The sequence below is a fragment of the Cygnus olor genome, chromosome 1 (assembly GCF_009769625.2).
Source record: "Cygnus olor isolate bCygOlo1 chromosome 1, bCygOlo1.pri.v2, whole genome shotgun sequence".
NCBI classification, from domain to species: domain Eukaryota; kingdom Metazoa; phylum Chordata; class Aves; order Anseriformes; family Anatidae; genus Cygnus; species Cygnus olor.
In genome coordinates this window covers 29,898,840-29,921,094 of record NC_049169.1, presented here as the reverse complement: position 1 = coordinate 29,921,094, position 22,255 = coordinate 29,898,840, and the positions used below count along the sequence as shown (strand labels likewise).

The window sequence follows — 22,255 nt, the reverse complement described above, 5'->3', positions numbered from 1 at the left end:
AGAATCGTTGCAAATGATCAGACTGGGTTAACATTATTTGTTTAACCCTTGCTGTTTCTTCATCTGGAATGATGAGATCAGAACAGTGGGAAATATTATTGTCCAGCCAATTTCACAACTCGTTCCATTTTTCTTGTATTGGGACATCTGGAACTCTGGCCACCAATACTGACTGCAATATCCCAGTTGAAAATCATACCTAATGCACATTGTTAGGTTGTATGTGCAAATGTGAAAGTGTATTCAACCAGCGTGGGACTAGAATAGCTATGCAAATTGCCCTCTCAACCACACAGTGACATGGCAAGGTTTAAATGAAGGTTCAGCATGGACTTTAGGCTTTCTGTGGTCATACTATCTCTGTAAACACACAGGTTTGTCAGAGAAGACAGTAGCAAACACATATTTTCTAAAATAACTGTTTACCATGAAAAATGGATAGTTGGAGAGAGCACATGCAGAAACCATAAAATATTAACACTTCGTGGCTAGTTTACATGTAAGATATAGCTAATTATTGCCAGGGATTACACACTGGTAAGATTACAGAACACATATGGTACACAGAAGAGGAAAAATGAGAAGTTGTACATGGATAATGACAAGCCAGTGGCAAGCCAAAGCAAGATGAAGCAGTGAAACAGCTCCCCTCCTACACACAGCTTTCAACTACAATAGGCCATTCTGCTTCCTTCCTGTTATTACTTTTGCCAACAAATAAAACAAACTTTCTGTGATGTAAGCCCTCCCAGGGCATCATATGGTGCCCTACATTGCCGGGGCTGGACAGGACAGGGCTGCTGGGTGAAAGAGGGGCTAGGGGCCATTAGGTGGTAGGGCACTCCCTTGCCCTCACAGACACTGAACAAGCAGGGGGCAGCTGGGCCTGGTACGTGGCCAGAGCAGCCCAGAGTCCCATGGGCCTGGGGTAGTTGGTAGCCACCAGGCAGGTCAGAGGCCTTACTGGGAAGCCCAGGCAGGGACATACCTGCAAGGCCCAAGGCTGAGCACAAGCCTGGCTGCAGCGAGGCCCTGGCAGGCGTCAGGGGTGAGAGCCAGGGCCTTGGTGAGGCTACAGGGTGAAGGAGGGGAGCTGCAGGTAGAAGCAGTGAGGAGTTTTTATTTGTTTATGTTTTTTTATGAGCAGCCACAGCTACACTTATGATTACAGGAAGTTTGAAATGGTTTTACACTTTTTGAAGTATTTCTGTTGGACGAGATTCGATTCCCACCAGCCCATTCCTCAAACATTGCCATTATTCTTCCTCATAACACTGTAAGATAAGAGGGCAAGGCAGTTGTCATGTTCAGTAAATAAGTAGAGATCATTTAGATTATTTACCTAAATGTTACTGCATTTATAGAACCATTATTTTTTGATAATATTAAACAAGAGCTAAATATATGAAGTTTCTATTGTGTAGCTCCCTCGGGGATATACACATAGGAGTTTCTAGATGAAACTCAGAAAACTGCCTTAATTCTTTTATATTTTGCAGCTATGGAGAAATGACTTATTGTATATGAATAACAGAAATGCTAACAATTCTGTTACACAGCAAAAGTCCTAAAACTAAATACTGAAAGTAAGTCAAAAGACATATCAGCAGCTTCTTATAAATATCTATAGTTTCTTCATGTCAGGAGTAGAAAGCAAAAGCTTCTCTTTTTTTTTTTTTTTTTTTTTAATCATTGAAGCTTTTTCTCTCTAAATAGAATGCTAACTATCTGCATTAATTAAGGGAATTATCCTATTCCTGTTTTCCTGTTCAAGCATTGGCAGCTCTTGTAATATGCTAAACTTTCGATGAGGCCCATCTGTTTTGATTGCAGTATAAGAGTGTAGTCTTTCCCTTAGTAACTAATTAGTTTTATTCATATAGACACATTTCGACCATGCAGGTAGAATAGAGTAAAATGTGTATTTGATCCCTTTTTGTAGTCTTCAGAGCAGATTAGTGTAAATAACACCATTCATCAGTTTAGTTTCTTCTATTTACTTGATTGGCTGATGTTTGAAGACCTGGAGTAGCATTAGTGCTGAACATGTGCTTTCTTAATTAATTATCTATAATTTTAAACTTTCTACTCTGCATTTCAAGAGTTTGAATCTATATACTCATTTAAACTACATATATTCGTATATTTCTATTCCTAAAGGATGTGTTTATGTTTCAGACATCAAACAGGCAACACACCATAAGTTTTAAAAAATATTGTATAATAAATTTGAAATTCCAAGAAACCGCCAGGCTTCTCATTGCATTCCCTTCAGGGAGATGCCCAGCAGTCATGGCCAGCCCTCTACTACATAGCACTGAAGGGGGAAAGAACATCAACAATGGAATTTACCAATCCATAAGTGTACTGGGTCTGGCTGGGGTGAAGTTAATTTTCCCTGCAGCAGCCCATACGGCGCTGTAACTAGAACACCATTGGTATCACATCAATGCTTTGTCTATTGCTGAGCAATGCTGGCACAGCATTAAGACTCCCTCTAGACCCCCCTAGAGCCAGTAGGCTGGAGGTGGGCAAGAGACTGGGAGGGGACATCACCAGGGAAGCTGACCAAAACCAACCAAAGAGATATTCTATACTTTGTGATGTCACACTCAGCTATAAAAGGTGGGAAAGGGGAAGGAGAGGGAAGGCTCTCCTTATGAAGATGTCTGTCCTCCCAAACAATTGCTACGCTTATTGAGGCCCTGCTTCCCAGGCTGAATACTGCTCATTGATGGGAAGTATAGAATTTTTTTTTCTCTCTCTGTGCTTCCGCACAGCCCTTGCTTGTTTTTTTCCCTCTTCTTTTTCCCTTTGATTATATTATCTTTGTCTCAACCTGAGCCTTTTTTTTTCCTTTCCAGCATAATTCCTTCTCCCCCTCTTCCTCTGAGGAGGGGGAGAGAGAGAGCGGTTGTGATGGAGTTTAGCTACCCAGCAAGGTAAAGTGACCACAATGAGCCAAACAGACGTCAAGTTTATGTGTTTCACCTGGAACCTCAGTAAAAATGCAGAATTGCTCCCTTGGCTAAGGTTCTCTTCCATCTCTGCCTTCTATCAGTACATGATGAGATAAATAGTGTATCTTCTCCAATATACTGACTAATTTTTTAAAGCAATACTGCTAAGGCCTCCAAGCCATTCCAGATCTTCAAGACTGTGGCTGGCAATGCTGATGAGAAAAGCTGCACTCGCCTTTTGTGGGAATGGGCAGCAGAGCTTGGAGGACCTGAGGCAGCAGTATGCAGAAGCTGCCTTGTATAAAAAACACCAAATTCATCCTTTCTGCAGACATGTCCAGGCTGGAATTTATTTATTTATTTATTTATTTAACTCTACTTCCCCAAGGAAGAGAAAAGAGAAGAACAGCCCCAAAGGATGGAGGGTAAAATGCTCAGAGCAGGTGGGCACAACCTGGGAGTGTGTACATCAGAGAGCAGAAAAGGCTATGTCTTTGTAAACCTGAGGAAAGACTGTTTGAAAGAAAGCTGTGAAGGAAAAGTGAGGACAATGTCATTGAAACTCTGGGAAATACTCATGGGAAAATATTCTGTGTCAATTTGTAAAAGCGTAGAGATTAAGAAAAGTCTCAGAAAAAAAAAATGGTTTCACAAATGATATCGCAGAAGGAAAAGGCATTGAAAGGACAAAAATGTGTGGTAAGAAGACAGTATCAAATGCTCCAAAGCCATGAAAAAAGTTTCTGCTAAAATGCAAAAAGATAAAGATGTTTTTTGGACCATACAGATTCACATCCTTCCTGTGGAGTAGATACTGGCTTTTCTGCAACCATGACAAGTAATCTAACAAAGGAAAATGGGAGTATGATTACCAAGCATGGGAAATAGCTTCAGTGAGTAACTAGTTCCATTAGATGGTGTAGAGAACAGAGTGGTGTCTACGCCCCAGAAGAGCAATAGCTACTGAGTCCCTTATGTTATGTAGGTAAATGATGTGTGTCTAGGACCATTCATTATCTGGTATTGATACCAATGGCCCACATTCACACTATTAAATTAGCTATTATTCTCCAAAAGAGGGTCACTCTGTTCAAATTGTCTATAAGAATAGTCACAGACCCGGGTAGACTTTTGAACTCCAGGAGTTGCTTGAACAAGTGTTAATTATCCTGAGACAAAACTGTGCCAGAGATGCTTTGCAGGCGTTTTAATTTACTAGTACTGATGCAATCTTAGAGACTAACTTTCTTGGTTTTGGACAGTTTGTACATTTCCTTGTTCAGTGCAATTTAGAAATCTCATTATTCCATACATAGTTCTTCTTATTTATTTTATATGGAGCATGGATTAAAGATGTTAATTCACAAAAGAAGTAGTGCAGCACCTGAAAGCTTTTGTGAATGCAGCTTTTAATACTTTAGATAACTATAGGATAACTATAGGATTAAGTTAAATCTCTGTCTGTGTGTGTGAAAGAGAGAGAGAAAAAAAATATGCAAGACAGAATAGACTCATTGTGCCTAAATGATAGGATAAAGCAGTTGTGCTGACTGCTAGATGCCTAATTTGCTCTCTGGATTTATCCCAAAATGATTTAGGATAGAAAGTTCCATTACTTTTCAATCAAACTTGTTCATTTAAGTCATTCAAGTATTTTAGAAAATCCCATCAGAATTTTTCAGTGTTTTTTAAAACTTTCAACTGCCTACCTCTGAGAAGGGTCTGTTCCAAATACAAATTATTAAAAAAAGATAAGATAGAGGAAATCTCTCTCTCTCTCTCTTCTTTATTTTTTTTATTTTTTTTTTATTTTTTTATTTTTTTTAATCCAGTTAGCAAAAAAGCATTAATATTCAAACTTAGTTTCACACCCCTGCAATGATTTTCAGTAGTGTCTACTAATTCAGCAGATTAAGGATATCATTTACAATGCCTTAAAAGTAGAAAGATCTGCTTTTAAAAGTATTGAAAAATCAACCCCTGAGCAGCAGGTCTGTTCATGCTTGGCACTCAGTTATTGAGGACTCAGTGTCAGATTTGGATTTGGAATTGTGTCATAAGGCAATCCAAATAAATTTAACCAACTGTAGAGAGAGAACAGAAATTCTTACTGTTTGTTGAACTTGCTACTACTGTATTTAGCATGGCTAAAAAATAAGACTTCACTTACTTATATAATTAATTTTGGACTTATTTACTAAGAGCTAAAACAAATCTTTTGAAAAATTGTGTGAACATTTAAGAAGAGAGAAAAGTACATATTCTTTGATTTATTTACATAAAACTCCTCCTAATTTCTAGAGTATGCGACATGAATGGGATTTTTAAGTGATAATCTGGCAATAATCTACAGAGGACCTAAAACAAAGCACAAGTTGTCTGGACTGTGAACATTTTAGCTTACCTGTAGTCTTTGATCAGATGTTTTCTTTCTGTAAGGAGATGTAATCAACAACAACAACAAAAAAATACCTGACTGATATATGTGTGTTAAAACGAAATGTCTAAGACTTTTCAACCTTTTCTGTAGAAAAATAATAGGCATTAGGTTTGGTAGAAATTATTTTTAAAATCTTTAAGTCATCTTCAAGCCTGCCTGAGTGCTCTCCAACTGTGAATCAGAAAAGAAATCAGCACTTGGAGAAACCTGCAACTACGTAATTTTGTGTGATCCAAGGGAAGGTCAAGATTAATTTCTGCAATAAAATTCAAGCAGAATTAGGAGACAATTCGGCCATGATTTTGATTTGTTTAAGTTTTCTGATGGTAATCTGCTGTGCAAAGTACTAAATCATATACAAATTAAGGCTCAGTTCCATGGAACTTAACTGAGACCAACAAAGTCTCTTTTCAATTCACTGAAGAGAAACTGGAACTTCAGAGGGCAGCTCAACACACATAAGTCCTGTGGATGCTCTGAAGGAGTCTGTGTACAAAAATCAATTAAGTAGGGCCTTGGCTATGCATACAGCCACAGTAAAATGCCTGAAGTTTGGTAAATGAATCTTGGCTTGGAAGTTCTGTAGAGAATTTAGTATCCCATGTTCACAAATAGCCCTAAAAATCCATTTAGATTCTGGATCCTACTGTGACTCCTGAGGTCTTCTCTGTTTGTAGGGCAGCATCTTCTAGGGACAATTAATATCTTTCAGAAAAAAAAATAAAAAATAAAAAAAAAATCTGCAGTCAAAAATGTTAGTCTGATGTTTGCTCATAGTGCTACATCATTTAACACATTAATCACATTAAGAGATGAAAAATGAATTTTATCCCAACTGTTCTCCAAAATGCAGGCACAGAAAATCTCTCTCTCTCATTTTTATTTTTAAATTGTAGAGGTGTCAGAAAATAATTCCCTTAGCACATAGTGTTTTCTTGTAGAACTATTTGAAAGATCGTGGCATGGCTTTTCCATTTACCCTGCATCACTCTAGAGGGCTGGCAGGAAGAAAAGAAAATAATCTTAATAATTGCTGAAAAAAAGTCCAAGGCATTTTGTATAAAGCCTAAAAGTGGACATTTCCATCTTAGTCATAATTTTTGGTGGTGTTTGTGAGCTTCTCTATTTCAAGCTTGCACCTCGTTTCGATTTTTAGACATAATTGTTCTTTCCCTTTGGAGACTTAACAGCCTTCTTTTCACTGAAAATAAAACCTTAAAAATCAGCTGACCTCGCTACTAGGTGTTAGGTAGTGCTATTATAGATTCTGTCAGGCATTTATGTAAAATTTGTTTCTGGTTGTGGATATTTTTAAAAAAGGTATATATCTTATCTCGTCACAAGTTAAAACATTCTGTTGTTGAGAGTTCTGTGGCAAAAGGTATTTCAGCTTTCCTCTAGCACTTTGTACCTCACCTTGTTTTATATATTCCCCTGTATATTATTTCTCTGTACAATATCCACTCTATTTCTATGTGCAATATCTGTGAGGCCCCTCGTTTCAATGTAGCAGCTAATCTGTTTGATGCAAGCTCTTCAGGCTGAGGAAAACCTTGAACCTGAACCTTGCTATTTTGTAGGTGAATATGCTAGCCATTTAGCTATCATGTAGAAAATAGTCATTTTAAGCACCTTTCTGTCAAGATATGTACTAAAATAAAATCTCGAGGGTATGGTCCCAGATGATAGATTCCCCCATGGAGCCATTCTAGCCCCACAGAAGGTTGCAGGTCTGTTTTCATTCTTGCCTCCATCACCTTAAATACAATAACTAAATACTGCCCTTCTCAGCCTGCCCTGAGTCTTCCCATACAACTTTCTGGTTAGCATAGATGCCAGAGTCTATTTCATGGACCAACCCTCTTAAACACTAGGGCCTAATTTATGTTGACTATAGTCACTTACTTGGCACACATATAGAAATATGCCTTCTGAATCTTTGTAATCTTTAATGGTGAAACTCTAAAAGTGTAAGATGTCATGAAAATAATCATTAACACTGACATCAGTCTTAATAGGTATTTTTCAAAATGCTTTATGGAGGTAATGTTTTTCCTCCATAGAGGAAGACGACTAAAAGAAAAACATTTCCATTTACCAGATTTTTGAGACAGATACTGAGGGCCAAGCATCCCACAGGCAGAAGCAGCCAAGAAAGAAATAATTGCTCCCAACTTTACATAGGGAGCAGCACAGGTAAATAGAAGTTAAAGCCAAATATTTCAGTCTTTACTCCACTGTTCACTCTTTGAAAGCTATTTATGAACTGAGACTTTTCAGAAGTTGCTGTTGAAGCAAGCATTAAGCATTTGTATAGATAATGAGAACATTCAGTTACATTAGAAAGAGTGTAAGATAAGTAAGGAATTTAAACTTTCATGCCTCAGGGTACAGCACTAACATTAACTGCCTGGGGTTGGCGACTAATTTTCCTTATGGCAGGTTATTTCAAACTCTCAATTATAGGAAATATAACTTACTGACCCCTGTCAGGAAGGGGTTACTGGACAAATAGACCACCCATCTGAACCCTTAGGATACTTCACAACAGCTTCAGAAACCATCCATTCACAATCATGGAAGAATGCAGGAGAAAAAAAAGGAAATACATTTCTTTAATTACAGGCTCATCTAAAGAAGGTTAAGAAGTTAAATAGTATAGCCTGATCTTAGATCCTGAGACATCACAATTCTACAGAAAACTCAGGGCTATTTGTGTGATTAACCCTTGTGATCATATATATAAAACGATAGAGATTGCTAAAAAAAAATCTCAATTACTTCAATTTCAATTACTTATTAATTGAAAAGTGTTTAAGAAAAAATAAAAAAAAAAACCAACTGAGGGTGGTATGTTTTAGTCCCTAAAGAATATAAAATTAAATTTTGACATTAAACAGAGGGATACGAGAAAGGGTTAGATGTTAAATAAAATGATGAGTGAATGTGAGTTAAATAAAAATTCTGAGTGTGATGAGGAAGATAGTACATGATGTGGTGGGTTAATATTGTTCAAACAAGTTATCAAAAATTAAACTTTTTTTTTTAAAGTTTCTGTCACTGTATGATGAGTACAACCTGATATTCAGATACAGCTGCTGCATTTAAAAATATTCAATACCTTCAGCTTTTTATTTACTAATTAGATCAAAGATGAGTCTCTCATCCAATAACATTTTTAATAAATTCCAGTCAAGAAGATATTCAGATGGTGGCATAGTTTGAGTATTGGCAATATTTTCTATGTAACATTCTTATTAAAAGTCTCTTGAGGTGCGGATACATAAACCAGCTTCTGGCTTATCTTTTATTTCACAAATTGAAACAAACAAACATACAAACAACAACAAATAAACCCACAGCATTCAGTGGCATGACAGATAATGCTAGAACATCCACCACAGGGCACACACTTTTTTTTTTTTTCAATTTGAAAACACTAGATTATATTAAGTTTGAAGTTGTGGCACTAGATTTAATAATCTTCATATGGACTTCACACAAAGGAATTACTGAAGAGGAGTACAGATGTAGGGATGAGGAGGTGGGTCCTGCTATCTTGGGGGTTCCTGGTCTACCCCATAAACCACAGCCATGTGGTTTCTTTGCAGCCTTTGTCCTCCACTTTTCTTCAAAAGCTGTGATTAATTTCGGCACAACAGCACAGCTCTCACCACACTATGATGGAGGGTTAAGCTGTCTACTTGGAATTTTGTTTTGTTTTGTTTTTCCTTTTTTCTTTTTTCTTTCTTTCATTTAGATTTGTATGCTACGTCATAAATGGCGCATTTGTACATTAATTGTGCAAGACATTGAATGCTGTGAATGACGGATAATCTTGCCATTAGGAAGGCAGATTGTGGTCCAAGAAATCCTGGTTCTTTTCCAAATTGGTTGTGATTATCTTACATAATCTTGGACAAGATGCTTAATAGACCATGATAAGACATATCAGTATGGGGAGGAAGAGAATAGTAATTTCCTTGATCATAATACTAATGATAGTAAAATATTCCAAAGAGAGAGGATTATTCCATTGTATAGCACAAAACCAAAGGATTGCCAAAGTCTCACAAGAGCATGCAGGTTCACGAGCTTTTAGAATCCTGAGCAGGATGCCTACAAAATTATGACTCTGACATCTATTTTACTTGTAATATGCTGAAAGAGAAAGTGTTCAGAACTCTGATTATAGTGTGGAAAACAAATCTAAATGAATGAAAAGATTTGTGAAAACCAAAATTCTGCTTAGCAGCAGCTGATGTCTGTCATCACTTGACTTCACTACATTACTTGTCTGAGAGTGTTGTCCAAAAACTTCTCGAACTCCAAAAGGCTTGCTGCCATGACCACTTCTCTGGGGAGCTTGTTCGATTGCTCAACCATCCTTTCAGTGAAGAACCTTCTCTAAATATGCAATCTGAAACTCCACTGATGCATCTGCATGCCATTCCCTCAGGTGTTACCGGTGGTCTGGTGACCAAAGAAGAGATCAGTGCCTGCCTCTCCGCTCATGAAGAAGCTGTTTCCTGATGAGGTCTTCTCTCTGTCTCCTCTTCACTGAACAAACCAAGTGACGTCAGCCACTCCTCGTACGTCTTCCCCTCTAGACCATTCACCATCTTAGCAGTCCTCCTGTGGATGCTCTCTATATTTTATGTCCTTCTTATATTGTGTTGCCCAAAACTGCAACAGTACTCAAGGTAAGGCAGAGGTGAGTTCAGAGCAGAGCCAGATAATCACTTCCCTCAGCAAGCTAGCAATGCTATGCTTGATGCATCTGAAGATACAGTTGGACCTTTTGGCTTCCAGGGCACATTGCTGACTCAGATTCAACTTGCCATTGACCAGAACTCCGAGATCCCTTTCTGTGTGAAAATCCCAAGTGATGAATCTGCCACTTCTCTTGTTAAACTTCATATTGTTGGTGATTGCCGTGCCCTCTAATTTGTCAAGATCTCTCTGCAAGGCCTCTCTACCATTGACAGAGTCAACAGCTCCTACCAATTTAGTGTCACTGACAAACTTACTTTGTTTACCTTCGAGTCCTGCATCCAAGTCAGTTATGAACACATTAAAGAGAACTGGCCCTATAACGGAGCCCTGTGGAACAAAGCTAGTGACTGGCTGCCAGCCTGATATAACCCCTTTTACTGTAACCCTTTGAGCCCAATTGAGCAGCCAATTGTTCACCTGTCGTATTATGTATTTATCTAGCTGTATGATGGACATTTTGTCCAGAAGGATACTGTGAGAAACAGAAGTGAAAGCTTTGCTGAAATCCAAAAATATTACATGAACTGGCTTCCCTTGGTCAAGGAGGTGGGTAACATTGTCATACAAGGCAATTAAATTCATTAAACAAGACCCTTGTGAACCCATGTTGTCTGTGAACAATGACTGCATTGTCTTTCAGGTGTTTTTCAATAACTCCCAGAATAATCTTCATAATTTTACCAGGCACTGTAGTGAGACTGATCGGCCTTTAATTACCAGGGTCTTCTTTCTTGCCCTTCTTGAAAATTGGAACAATGTTCCAGATGAGCTTCCAGTCAACTGGGACCTCTTCAGATTCCCAAGCCCATTGAAAAATAATTGAGAGAGATCTCATGATGACATCAGCCAGCTCTCCGAGTATCCTGGGATGAATTCCATTGGGCCTCATAGACTTATATGCATCCATCTGGAGCAGCAAATCCCGCACAACTTCGGGGTTGGCTGGGAATTTATCATTCCTGCAGTCATGGTCCTCCAACACAGGGCTCCAGGGATCTCAGAGCCCATCATCGGCATTAAATTTCTGTGCTTTGTCTATGTCCCTATTTGTGAGGTAACCATTCTCATCAAGTAATGGCACAATATTCTCTCTGGTCCTCCTTTTGCTCTTAACCCACACTAAAAAAAAAAAAAAAAAAAAAAAAAAAGCCATTTTTAATGTCTCCCACAGTACTGGCCTGTGTCAACTCTAACTGAGCTTGGTCCACACAAATTTTCTCCCTACAGTGGCAAACAGCATCTCTGTAATCCTCCCATGTCATCCAATCTTGCTTCCAGTGTCCATACACTTTCTTGTTCTGCTTCGTCTCTAGAGGAGAATCCCTGCTCAGCCAACCTGGTCTTCTGCTCCACCTGCTTGACTTCCAACATTTTGGAATTGCGTGTTGCTGTACTCCCAAGAGGTGGTAGTTAAAAAGTGACTAGCACTGATGGACCTGAAAACCTCTAAAAGCAGTTTCCCAGGGGACCTCACTAGTTAATTCCCTGCGCGGCCTGATGTTACAGTAAACTGCTTGTTTACTAAAGCACTATCTGGTGTCTTGGCTTTGCCTTTTCTTTTTCCTTGGATAGTTCTGCACTAAACTCTCAATTTTGTGAAGGCTTCATTGTGCAAACCATGACAGGTTGCTAGTCTTCATGGTGCATCATCTAGGTAAGTCATATTAAAAGAATGGGTGGAAGACAGGGAAATCACCCCATCTTCTGCTATGGTGACTGTTTCTTTGTCACAGGGAGTTCTGTATTCATACTTATGAATCCCAATGTGCATTAGGTTAATTATTCATTCATTGCACCAGCTTTCCACTTTCTCAATTGTTTTATTGTTTTCTGTTTGTTTGTTCGTTGGCTTTCTTCATGAGGCTTTGATGCTTACACATTGCTGACGTGTATAGTTTTGCCCTGTTACTCCCTCAGATGCAGTTGCTTGTGTCTGCTAAGAGTAATGATGTCTCATCAGCTTGCTCTACAAGTGCAGTCTGGAATTTAGAAGGCAGATGCAATTCCATACTTTCATTCATAAAGGGGGCATTTATGTGGCACCTCATAGAGGGAGGAAAAGAAAAAAAAAAAAAAAAAGGATTTAAAATGTCAAATCAACTTATCACTTTATAATGTCCTACATTTCCCTTGTTCTCATTCTTATATACCTCCTATGAAGCCAGTTCCCTGTCGTGCTGCAGATATGAGCCAGCAACAAAATGCCAGAAAACTGGGGTTGAAGAGGAAGGATGGTGACTTAGAAGCATCCTTCATAGCTTGAGTCCATGCGACTTTTGCCACAGATTTAATTATTGCCAGAACAAGCATGTGTTTCACATCTGGAAGTTGAAAATCATACATCAGTAATACCTTTTAAGATGTGACTGAGTGTTATTGCTGCTGCTAGGTCCCTTCTGCTTTTAGCAATATGGTCTGTTCTTCATGCTCTGGATAATGAATGATCTGTTACATATCTTACTCAAATCAGTAGCATGTTCAGCTTATGATTTCACTGAGCTATTTCCATTCAGCTAGTTATGAGATGATGTAAAATGTCATGCACGGTAATTTGATATCAATGTGTAGCAAAATGGTTTCTTTTACAGGAATCGGGTATCTTAGATACTTATTACAAGTGGTACATGAGGCTACTGTAATAGTTAGGATTGCATATACTGAATCTTATAAAGGAAGTAGATACTAATGCAGCTGCCTTCCTGCCCATCATTAAAGACAACACTAAGTTTACTAATCTTGGTAAACAGAATACCTTCAGAATCACAGAATATACAAAATAACTGACATGGATCTCGAGGTCTAGTTTAGCCTGTTCTCTTGTCTCAAATTACAGACAGTCCAGATAAATATTTGTCTAAGAAATTTTTAAAACCTTGCAATGAAAAATAAGCTAATCCAATGTTTTATTATTATTAAAATTCATATGTTTCCTTCCCCATGTCTAGCCCGAAAGTCATATTGTTGCATTTTAAGTCCAATGCTTTCCCTCCTGTACATGATGGAATTAGAAAATCAATAATTCTTTTCCATTTGACAGCAACCTTTTATGATTTTGAAGACTTTCTGCCCCGGGCTGTCCAGACTAGATAAACACAAGTCCTTCCAACATTTCTTATAGGTCATATTTTTTTGATTTCTTTTTTGTTGCTTCCTTCTAAAGACTCCTGTTGTCCCTCATTTTTCCTGAATCTGGTGCCTAAAAGCAGACTGCAGATGAATGAAGCCAAAATACTGATTTCTGCATTTATGGACTATACTGTTGTTTACGAAGTGTGTATTTTCCTTACTCATAGCAGCATATTGTTGATTCATGCTCAACTACAATTCACTGTAATCTCCAAATTTTGTTTAAACCTAATCCAGCATGTGCATTGGTAATTATTCAATCAGACTCTCTGCACATCATTACTGAATTCAGATTACTGTGGTATAATATCATTCTCCAAAATGATTGCAGATATTTCTACCATTGTAACATCTTCAAACTTGACATAGTCTTTAGTCCATCATTTACATATATGTATATATATATATGTATATCCTATATATATAAATCCTATATTTATATATATCCATAAAAATTCATACATATTTATAAATATATACATGCAAATATAAATTAACAAATATGCCTTGAGGCATATCACAGTTGAATTCTTGTGACATTTAAAATTTCATAGCTTGTATAAGGTAATGTGTGAGACGACAGATGGCTTTGGCGGCACCTGGACATATAAGCCCCCCAAGGGTGCAGTCCATATCAATTGCTGATACAGACACCCCCATTCTCCAGTCATGGATCCCTTCAATAACTAGGCTCAGACACCCCATCCATCCAGCAGCTGAGCCTGGATCCTCACTCTCCCCAGTTGCCTCTTGAGTGTAGGAATATGCCTACAAACCTAAAGAACTTCACAGCATTTGTTTGTAAATGTAGCAGATATAGACAGATTTGGCTGTTCCTTTACACAACATGAACAGAAAAAGAAAATTAAGAAAAACCTGAGGAACAAAAGCCCTTGTTATTATTAACAGCTCTCTGACATTGGTTTTGCAGAATACATACCAGTAAATAAGAAGAGCGAGCAGAATTTTCCAGCTTATATTTTTCCAGTCAATATATGCAAGAACATCACCCCAGCTCAAGAAGAGGAGGATGGAGGAACTGCACTAATGGAAAGGAAGGAAATAAACCCTACCAACTGAGAGAAATAAAGCTCATCTAATCTGCTCTTGTTCTGCTTCTTTTTATGTTTGCCTCTATCTTTCCCCTTTTATAGATATGTGTCAGTATCTTTGTCACCAAAATTAATTATGACAATTATTTCTTGGAAATTTCTTGTACTTTTTTTAGTTTTCTTAATTAGCTTGAAAAAAAAAAAAAAAAAGCGAATCAAAATAATTGTGAATTTACTGCAATTAAGGTCCAAACAAACTGCACTAGTTTTAACTAAGATGGGTTCAAAGACCAATGAAACAGCTTTATGAAACAAAGATACAGGACACAGACAGTGAAGAGTTCCGAGAGTCTACAGGGCTGGAGCATTTAAGAAGGTTAGACTACTGTCTAGAGAATAGAGAATTTTCACTGTCATTGAACCTATCATCTCACTGATACACAGATGTGTCTTCAAAGAGCTATAGATTATTTTCATCTTGTCTGAAGTTCTGATAATTGCATGATTGCAGCTGAAATGTTTAAAGACCTTTTGTGTGATCTGTTAAATTTTTTAAGTACTATCCTATCTGAAGTAAAATTCAATAAATATGAAAATAAGCTGGCTCATTAATCTGCAGCTGAAAAGGTGTCATTTTTCTAGTTCTAATTTCTAACATGTAGAAGCTTTACTAGACATTCAGAGTATACTTACACTATGTATTTATAGTATTAATTGTATAGTATTTATATATTAATTACATATTTTCAAATAAATATGGCAATCAATAGTAATGTTTTACTATACTTGAGAAATGAGTGAAGCATTACATTCAGATACTGTAATGTAATTGGTACGCATTTTGACTGAATATTTACTTCAGGAAGATATACAAGGAATGTTTACGTAGCAGTCCCAAAAGAGATATTAAAAATAAGTAAAATGTACTCAGTTTAATAATAAACACAAGCACATTAAAAGAACAAAAAAAACCTCAATAGCTATTTGAAAAAAAAATCTATCATATATGATTAACTTTTCAGCTACAGAAGTACTGATTCTTCAGTATTAAAAATAATAAGACAATACAAAATATTATGTGTAAATGTGTATTTTTTCATATACAATCAACAATAATAATGAAGGATCTGTTTGGTTACTGAAGAAACAAGCTGAATGTAAAAGATTAAAATATTTTATTTAAGTTTTTAACAATTTCTTATCCAGAGAAGCACAGGTAGAGACATAACAACTCAGTCATTTTACTGCTCCCAGAAAAATTGAACGTTCAAACCTACAACCAATGTGTAATTATTTCCAAACTAAATAATGCACAATGTGCTACTATTTGAGATTATAACAAACAACCAATTTACAAACAATTTACTCTTAAGATGACATTTTAACATGAAGATATTGCACGTATTTGCTGATATGGTACCTGATGTTAAAGCACCCTTGGCTAAGCTTTTACAAGTGATGGTATAACACCTGCAATTCTTGCTGGCTAAACTTCACTTCAGTGTTCTTCCATCTGCACATTTAGGTCACTCTTGCTCTCTCTGGAGTGGTTTGCGCTCTGGAGGTAGTATTGGCTGTAGCTTCTGCCAGCGCTTCGGAGGCCAGAGAATATGAGTAGCACGGGCATGTAGAAGTCCAAGAGAAACCTGTACCCAAAATACAAACCAGAGAGAATATTAAATATGGCAAGTTAAGTGAAATCTGGAAGATACATGATGATTTGTTAGAGCAATGAGAGAATACAAAGCAGAGAACTTTGTATGCATAAAGAATGTTGTATGCATAAAGAACGCATTCTTTGTATGCATGCATTCTTTGTATGCGTAAAGAATGTTTGTACGCATAAAGAATGTTCCATGTATGTAAGGAGAGAGAAAGAAAAACTGCTTCAGTGACAATTCTTTTTTTTTGTTGATGAAACATTTTGTGGAACCCAATACAACTTGTTAAAATGCATTGTTTATAACAAGCATGAACTAGGAATGTTTTTTCAGGTTCAAGAAGCAGCAGCCAGTCAAAACAGGTGAGGTATTTCATAATCCACCAAAAGCTTGTGCTGATTAATTATTTTGAGTATGGCAGATAAAGGTTCAACTATCAATTCTGGATAAGTTCAACAAAACCTGTGTTCCAGCTTTGAGCTACATACACTAACCATACCAGGATGTTAGCTTTTCTCAAACATGCTGTACTTTCCACATCTCCCTCTGTCTTTCAAAATTCAGTTTTGTCTCCAACCAAAAATAGAAATTACTGTGAATTGTAAATATTTCTCTAGGATGAAAATGTATTTCTGGCAGAATTATTTGAAATATGTTTATAAATCAAAGATTTTTGAAGTTCTAGGACTACTTACACTTTATTCAAAGATTTTGTAAATGTTTTACATCATATTATTTATTAATGTGTTAATTCAATAATTTTGCTTTCCTGATGTTTTAATTCAGTAAACTGAAATAAAAGTCAGTATTGGAGTTGCTTACAAATGAATCCCTTATAAGTGACATGGTTTAGAAAACTGAATGGCTTAGAAGACCTTAAGAAAATTATAAACACAGCTCTTTTCAATTACAGTATGAAATGCTTAGACTAGAACATTTTGAAGATTTTTGAAGAAATGCTTAGATTAAGAAATTTTGAGAACTTTTAAAGATTTTTTGAGAATAGAACCATCACATTTTCGGATTGGGATTTTACAGGCTTTGCTGGTCCATACTGGTATGGAGTTAATCTCACTCAATTTGAAATGCCTAAAGGATTCTACTCTGCGCTGGTGCTCTACTCTGCGCTGGTGGGGCCTCACCTCGAGTACTGTGTGCAGTTCTGGGCACCACAGTACAAAAAGGACATTAAACTGTTGGAGAGTGTCCAGAGGAGGGCGACGAAGATGGTGAAGGGCCTAGAAGGGAAGACATATGAGGAGCGGCTGAGGTCACTTGGCCTGTTCAGCCTGGAGAAGAGGAGGCTGACGGGGGACCTCAGGGGGGTCAGGACCTGAGGGGGGAAGTCTACAACTTCCTCGTGAGGGGGAGTGAAGAGGCAGATGACCTATTCTCTGTTATCACTAGTGACAGGACCCACGGGAACGGTGTTAAGCTGAGGCAGGGGTAGTTTAGGCTGGACATCAGGAAGAGGTTCTTCACCGAAAGGGTGGTTGCACACTGGAACAGGCTCCCCAGTGAAGTAGTCACTGCACCAAGCCTGTCTGAATTTAAGAAGAGATTGGACTGTGCACTTAGTCACATGGTCTAAACTTTTGGGCAGACCTGTGCGGTACCAGGAGTTGGACTTGATGATCCTTATGGGATCCATATCCAATTCGGGATATTCTATGATTCTATGACAGATTTCAGCATCTTAAACTTTAGACTCCTTCTGAAAACCACAATGAGTAATAAGCTTCCCACCATAAAGTAGCCAATGCTAACAGAAAAGTTAAAAAATAGAAAAAAAAAAAACATCGTTAGAAATATTGCAATGTCCCTTTATGTGAAAAGATTAAATAATTTAGACTCCTATATAGACATCAACAATTTTATAAGTGGCATCTGGAAAGAATGTATAGGCCTTATTTGCCTGTTATGTTATCATATCTCATAAGAATAAGGAAACATCAGATAACAGTTTCTTAAACAAATTTAAGCTACAGCCTAATTATTTTCTTTTGTCATCCCTCCTTTTTCTGATTGATGGTTGTATTTTGTTTTACAGATTGTATTCCTGTAAAAAGGAAACGCTTCTTCCATGTGCACAATTACATCATGCTTGACTACATTATATAGGATACTGAAGAGAACATACCAGAATAACAAACTGGTTCAGAAAATAATAGTAGAAGCAGATTCCATCACAGATAACTGAACAGTGTGGTCTCTATGATCCAGATTAGGAAACGCTGAGAGAAAAAAATATGTACTTCCTTTGTCCTTATATACTAATGATCTGATATTGGCTGTTATAGGAGAAGAAGTTAAAAGTATTTCTGGTTTGAACCTGTACATTCTTGCTTAAATTTTTATGTAAACTCAGTTCTTCAATTCCATTCCATTTCTCATCACACCAAAAAAAAAAAAAAAAAAAAAAGATTTCAGTAAGCAGGTAGTTCAGCATTTTATGCAAATGGACACCAAATAGGCCCCCAGGAATATCTTCAACCAATTTTCTTGATTTAATTTCATAGGATTAATGTATATTCAGTGGTCTCTCTCTACTACATAATCAAATCAGTGAAGCTGAAGTGGTCTATATCTAATTCCATATTCTGTAGCTTGATGAAGCAGGTGCTGAATTACTTGAATATAATTTGGTTACTTAATAACCCACAATATCTAAAAGAATCTGAAGAATCACTGAAATCACAGTCCAGCATTGTATTTCACTTGCTTGATCTCTTGCAAGGATCACTTATTTCCCTGATCCATTGCTTCTTTATCCTACACTTGAGCAAACAACAATATATATCCAGACTGCAAAGTGATAACTCCTTTTTGATAAGATTTAGCTACTTTTTTTTTTTTTTAAGTTTTGACATAGTTCTGTGTATTTTTTTGATATTTATAGAATTCACAACATCTGTTATCTTAATTATTCCATAAAGTGTTCTGCAAATGTAACATCACCAAGTGGTTATGTTCTCTGAGTATACAGCATGATAGCATACATTACAGGTTGGTGTCAAAATAAAAAACTACTGCAAACCCCACTACTGCATATAAAATATGACAGCATTTGTACAGAGAAAAATATTAAAATACTCTTCTCCAACACAAATACCATCTCATTTTCAAAGCTTTATGTTTTTCTCAGAGCATTGCTTGTTACTGATATCAGTAGGAGGTCTGTACACAGACTGAGAATATAATAAATGAATCAAAACTTGTTTGAAGCTCAGACTGGGAATAATTTTGCCCAGAGGATTACTTCTACTGACTATCATCTGACTTGAAACTAATAAAGAAATATCCTTCTCATAAACCTGATTTACAGGACAACATGACAAGTGTTAAAAAGTAAAAAATGGGTATTGTAGGGTTATGGAAGTCTTTACTAAATAACAGATGACACTGATGCTATAGGGCTTATTTTATAATAACTTAAAGGCTCACTTTAAAAGCACCTTGCTGTCTGACTTCTGCAAAGAACCTTAATAACTTTTGTCCATTGCCTATTATTATTCTGTAGTAACCACAGCAGCCATGAATTTCACAGAGGAAGAACAGAATTGTTCGCAGTGAATAACCTGTCCTTGTTAATGGGTTTACCCTCATCAAGGTTAGATGTGGATTGAGGGTGAACAGAGAGGACACACTTTCTGCTGCAACAGTGAAATACTGAAATAATCTATTAAAATAAAGATTGATCAGTTCCCTTACAGACATTACTTATTCTTTTTACTTAAGAAAATAAGTTTACCCCCTTTCCACATGAAAACTCTTTGCTAATATCTCTTGGTCATGTTTGTAAATGAAATACATTCCTCAATCTAAATAGTTGATTCTTATTTCTACATTATGAGCTATTAATTATTCTTGCTGTAGCAACAACAGATGTTATTTTGAACTGAATCCATATTATTCTCCCCAACCTGACCTGTTTAGGCATTAATTTATGTTTTTTAATATTTGAATATGTAATTGACCAACTGAGAAGTCTTTTTGCTTGTTTGAGATGGAAATTTTATCACAAAACAAGTTTTGAATGAATAATAGTGTTTTGACACTGTTACTGTGATAAAAGCATATTTCCTCAAAGCCTGTTTGTTGTTACTATGTTAGTTGCATGGAGACTGATTAGTTTTGGCACTGCATTAGAGAAGATAAGCCTAAGCTTGGTAGTGCTATCAGCAGTGATATTTACATCTTTCTTTCTCATTCTGTCATAACAGGTTAGGATAAGTGCACCTCTGTTGGTATAGAGTATGTAGTTGGTATACAGGCAAGTATGTATTACTTGCCTTGATTCCAAAATACATCATTTTAAAATTCTCAATGATTTACAGACTGTACTCTCCACCTTTTCTCCTCTGTTTGCTATTTGAAATCTTCACTGTCCCTTAGCATGATGCCTTTTCTAATCTCCAATCACAATGGGACAAGCAGCACTGAGACTGAGAATCCTGTGGAGAAGTAGCATGCAGTGGTGCTCACCAAATCTTCTATGAAATCCAGGTCCTCAGTCCAGATTTCAAGAAAAGGAAAAGCCTGGATAAGAATGTGACCTTAACAATGGTATTCTCTGCTTTCTCAGGATATGTAAAGTCTACTCAGGCTGTGATAATCACTTTAGGTTAGGAGCATTCCCCACAGATATCTGTTTGCTTCTTTTCTCCTTGAACCTATGGTGACTTGGATCTAGATTAAACAGCCAGGATTTTATAATTAACAACACTAAACCAAGAAAGTACAGTAGCACTGAATATAACCTGATAAAGCAATACAGAACCAAAAGAATAGGTATCTACAACCTCTTCTAAATCGAGACTCCGAAGTACTCAATTTGCTAATTAAAAGTAATAATAAGACAAAAAGACAAAAAGCAGTACAAGAACATTTTGTTCTGTTGTTATTGTAACCCTGTAAGCCAGTATTGGCATTGCTAGTAACAAGCTGCAGATCTTGTACCAGCTCTGCAAGAACTTCTTGCTCAGGCTTTGCTAGAACTGTCCTTGCCTGCTTAGAGTTTTATTTAGTTTGCTTAGCTGCAACATTTTTTCCAATGACCTGCTGTTATATTTTGTTATAGTTTTGCTCATATTGCTTATATATGTTTGTATTTCCTTATATTTGCATGATCTTTCAGTATAATAGTTTTTTGCTTGTTTGTTTGTATATAGCAAGAAGTAGAAAGAAATGTATTTCTGTGTAGAAAGAAATAGTTATTACCTTCATGCAATAACGTGGATTACATACACCCAGACCGACTGCCTGTCCAAACATGCGGCAGTTCAGGTCTCCGGATGCGGGGAGTGTCTGAGCCTCTTGCTGCCATCGGCGGGAGGCAGAGAGACTGCTTGCGTGAGGTGCGAGCAGGTGGACGACCTGGTCCGCATGGTGGCGGAACTCAAGGAGGAGGTGCAGAGGTTGAGGGATATCAGGGAGTGCGAGCGGGAGATAGACTGGTGGAGCAACTCCCTGCAGGACCGGAGGGAGAGGGACCAGGGTGAGACGCCCCAAAGGGGGGTGGACCCCCTGCCCTGTCGCCATCGGGCAGAGGGAGGGGACCTGCGAGTTGAGGAGGAATGGAGACAGGTCCCTTCTCGACCTCGCAGGTCGAGAAGGCCTCCCCTTCCGGCGCCGCCTTCCCAGGTGCCCTTGAACAATAGGTTTGAGGACCTGGAGCTTGAGAGACCGGTGGGTGAGGACGAGGTAGGAAGCCTACCCAGGAGGATGCCTGAGGTGAGGAAGTTGACTCCACGCCTCAGGACTGCCTCCACCAAGAAAGAAAGAAGGGTGATTGTTGTGGGCGACTCCCTCCTCAGGGGAACGGAGGGCCCTATTTGTGGGCCTGACCCCACACATAGGGAAGTCTGCTGCCTCCCTGGGGCCAGGGTCAGAGACATTACCAGGAAGCTTCCAAACCTGGTTCGCCCCTCCATTACCCGCTTTTGATAGTCCAGGCTGGCAGTGATGATCTTGAAAAGAGAAGCCTGAAGGCTATCAAACAGGACTATAGGGGGCTGGGACGATTGGTGGAGGGAGCGGGAGTGCAGGTGGTGTTTTCGTCTATCCCTACGGGGGAAGGGAGAGGCACGGAGAGGACACGGAAAGCTCACGTGGTTAATAGGTGGCTCAGAGGCTGGTGCCAGCACAGAAATTTTGTTTTTTTTTCACCATGGGGAGCTTTACTTGGCACCCGGCCTGATGGCCCCAGACGGGTCCCTATCTCCAAGGGGAAAACGGATC

The 22,255-nt window shown here is 37.8% G+C and overlaps 1 protein-coding gene across 4 annotated transcripts in view; it reads right to left on the bottom strand.

Annotated features, from left to right (window-relative positions):
- Nucleotides 1-15,512: 15,512 nt before the first annotated feature.
- Nucleotides 15,513-22,255, bottom strand: part of IMMP2L (inner mitochondrial membrane peptidase subunit 2) — a 468,784-nt gene continuing 462,041 nt past the window's right edge. For all 4 annotated transcript variants that reach the window (XM_040550667.1, XM_040550673.1, XM_040550688.1 and 1 more), the window contains one exon: nucleotides 15,513-16,000. In XM_040550667.1, the coding sequence (XP_040406601.1) occupies nucleotides 15,881-16,000 (120 nt within the window). In that variant the 3' untranslated portion in view covers nucleotides 15,513-15,880. The remainder of the gene's footprint in view (nucleotides 16,001-22,255) is intronic.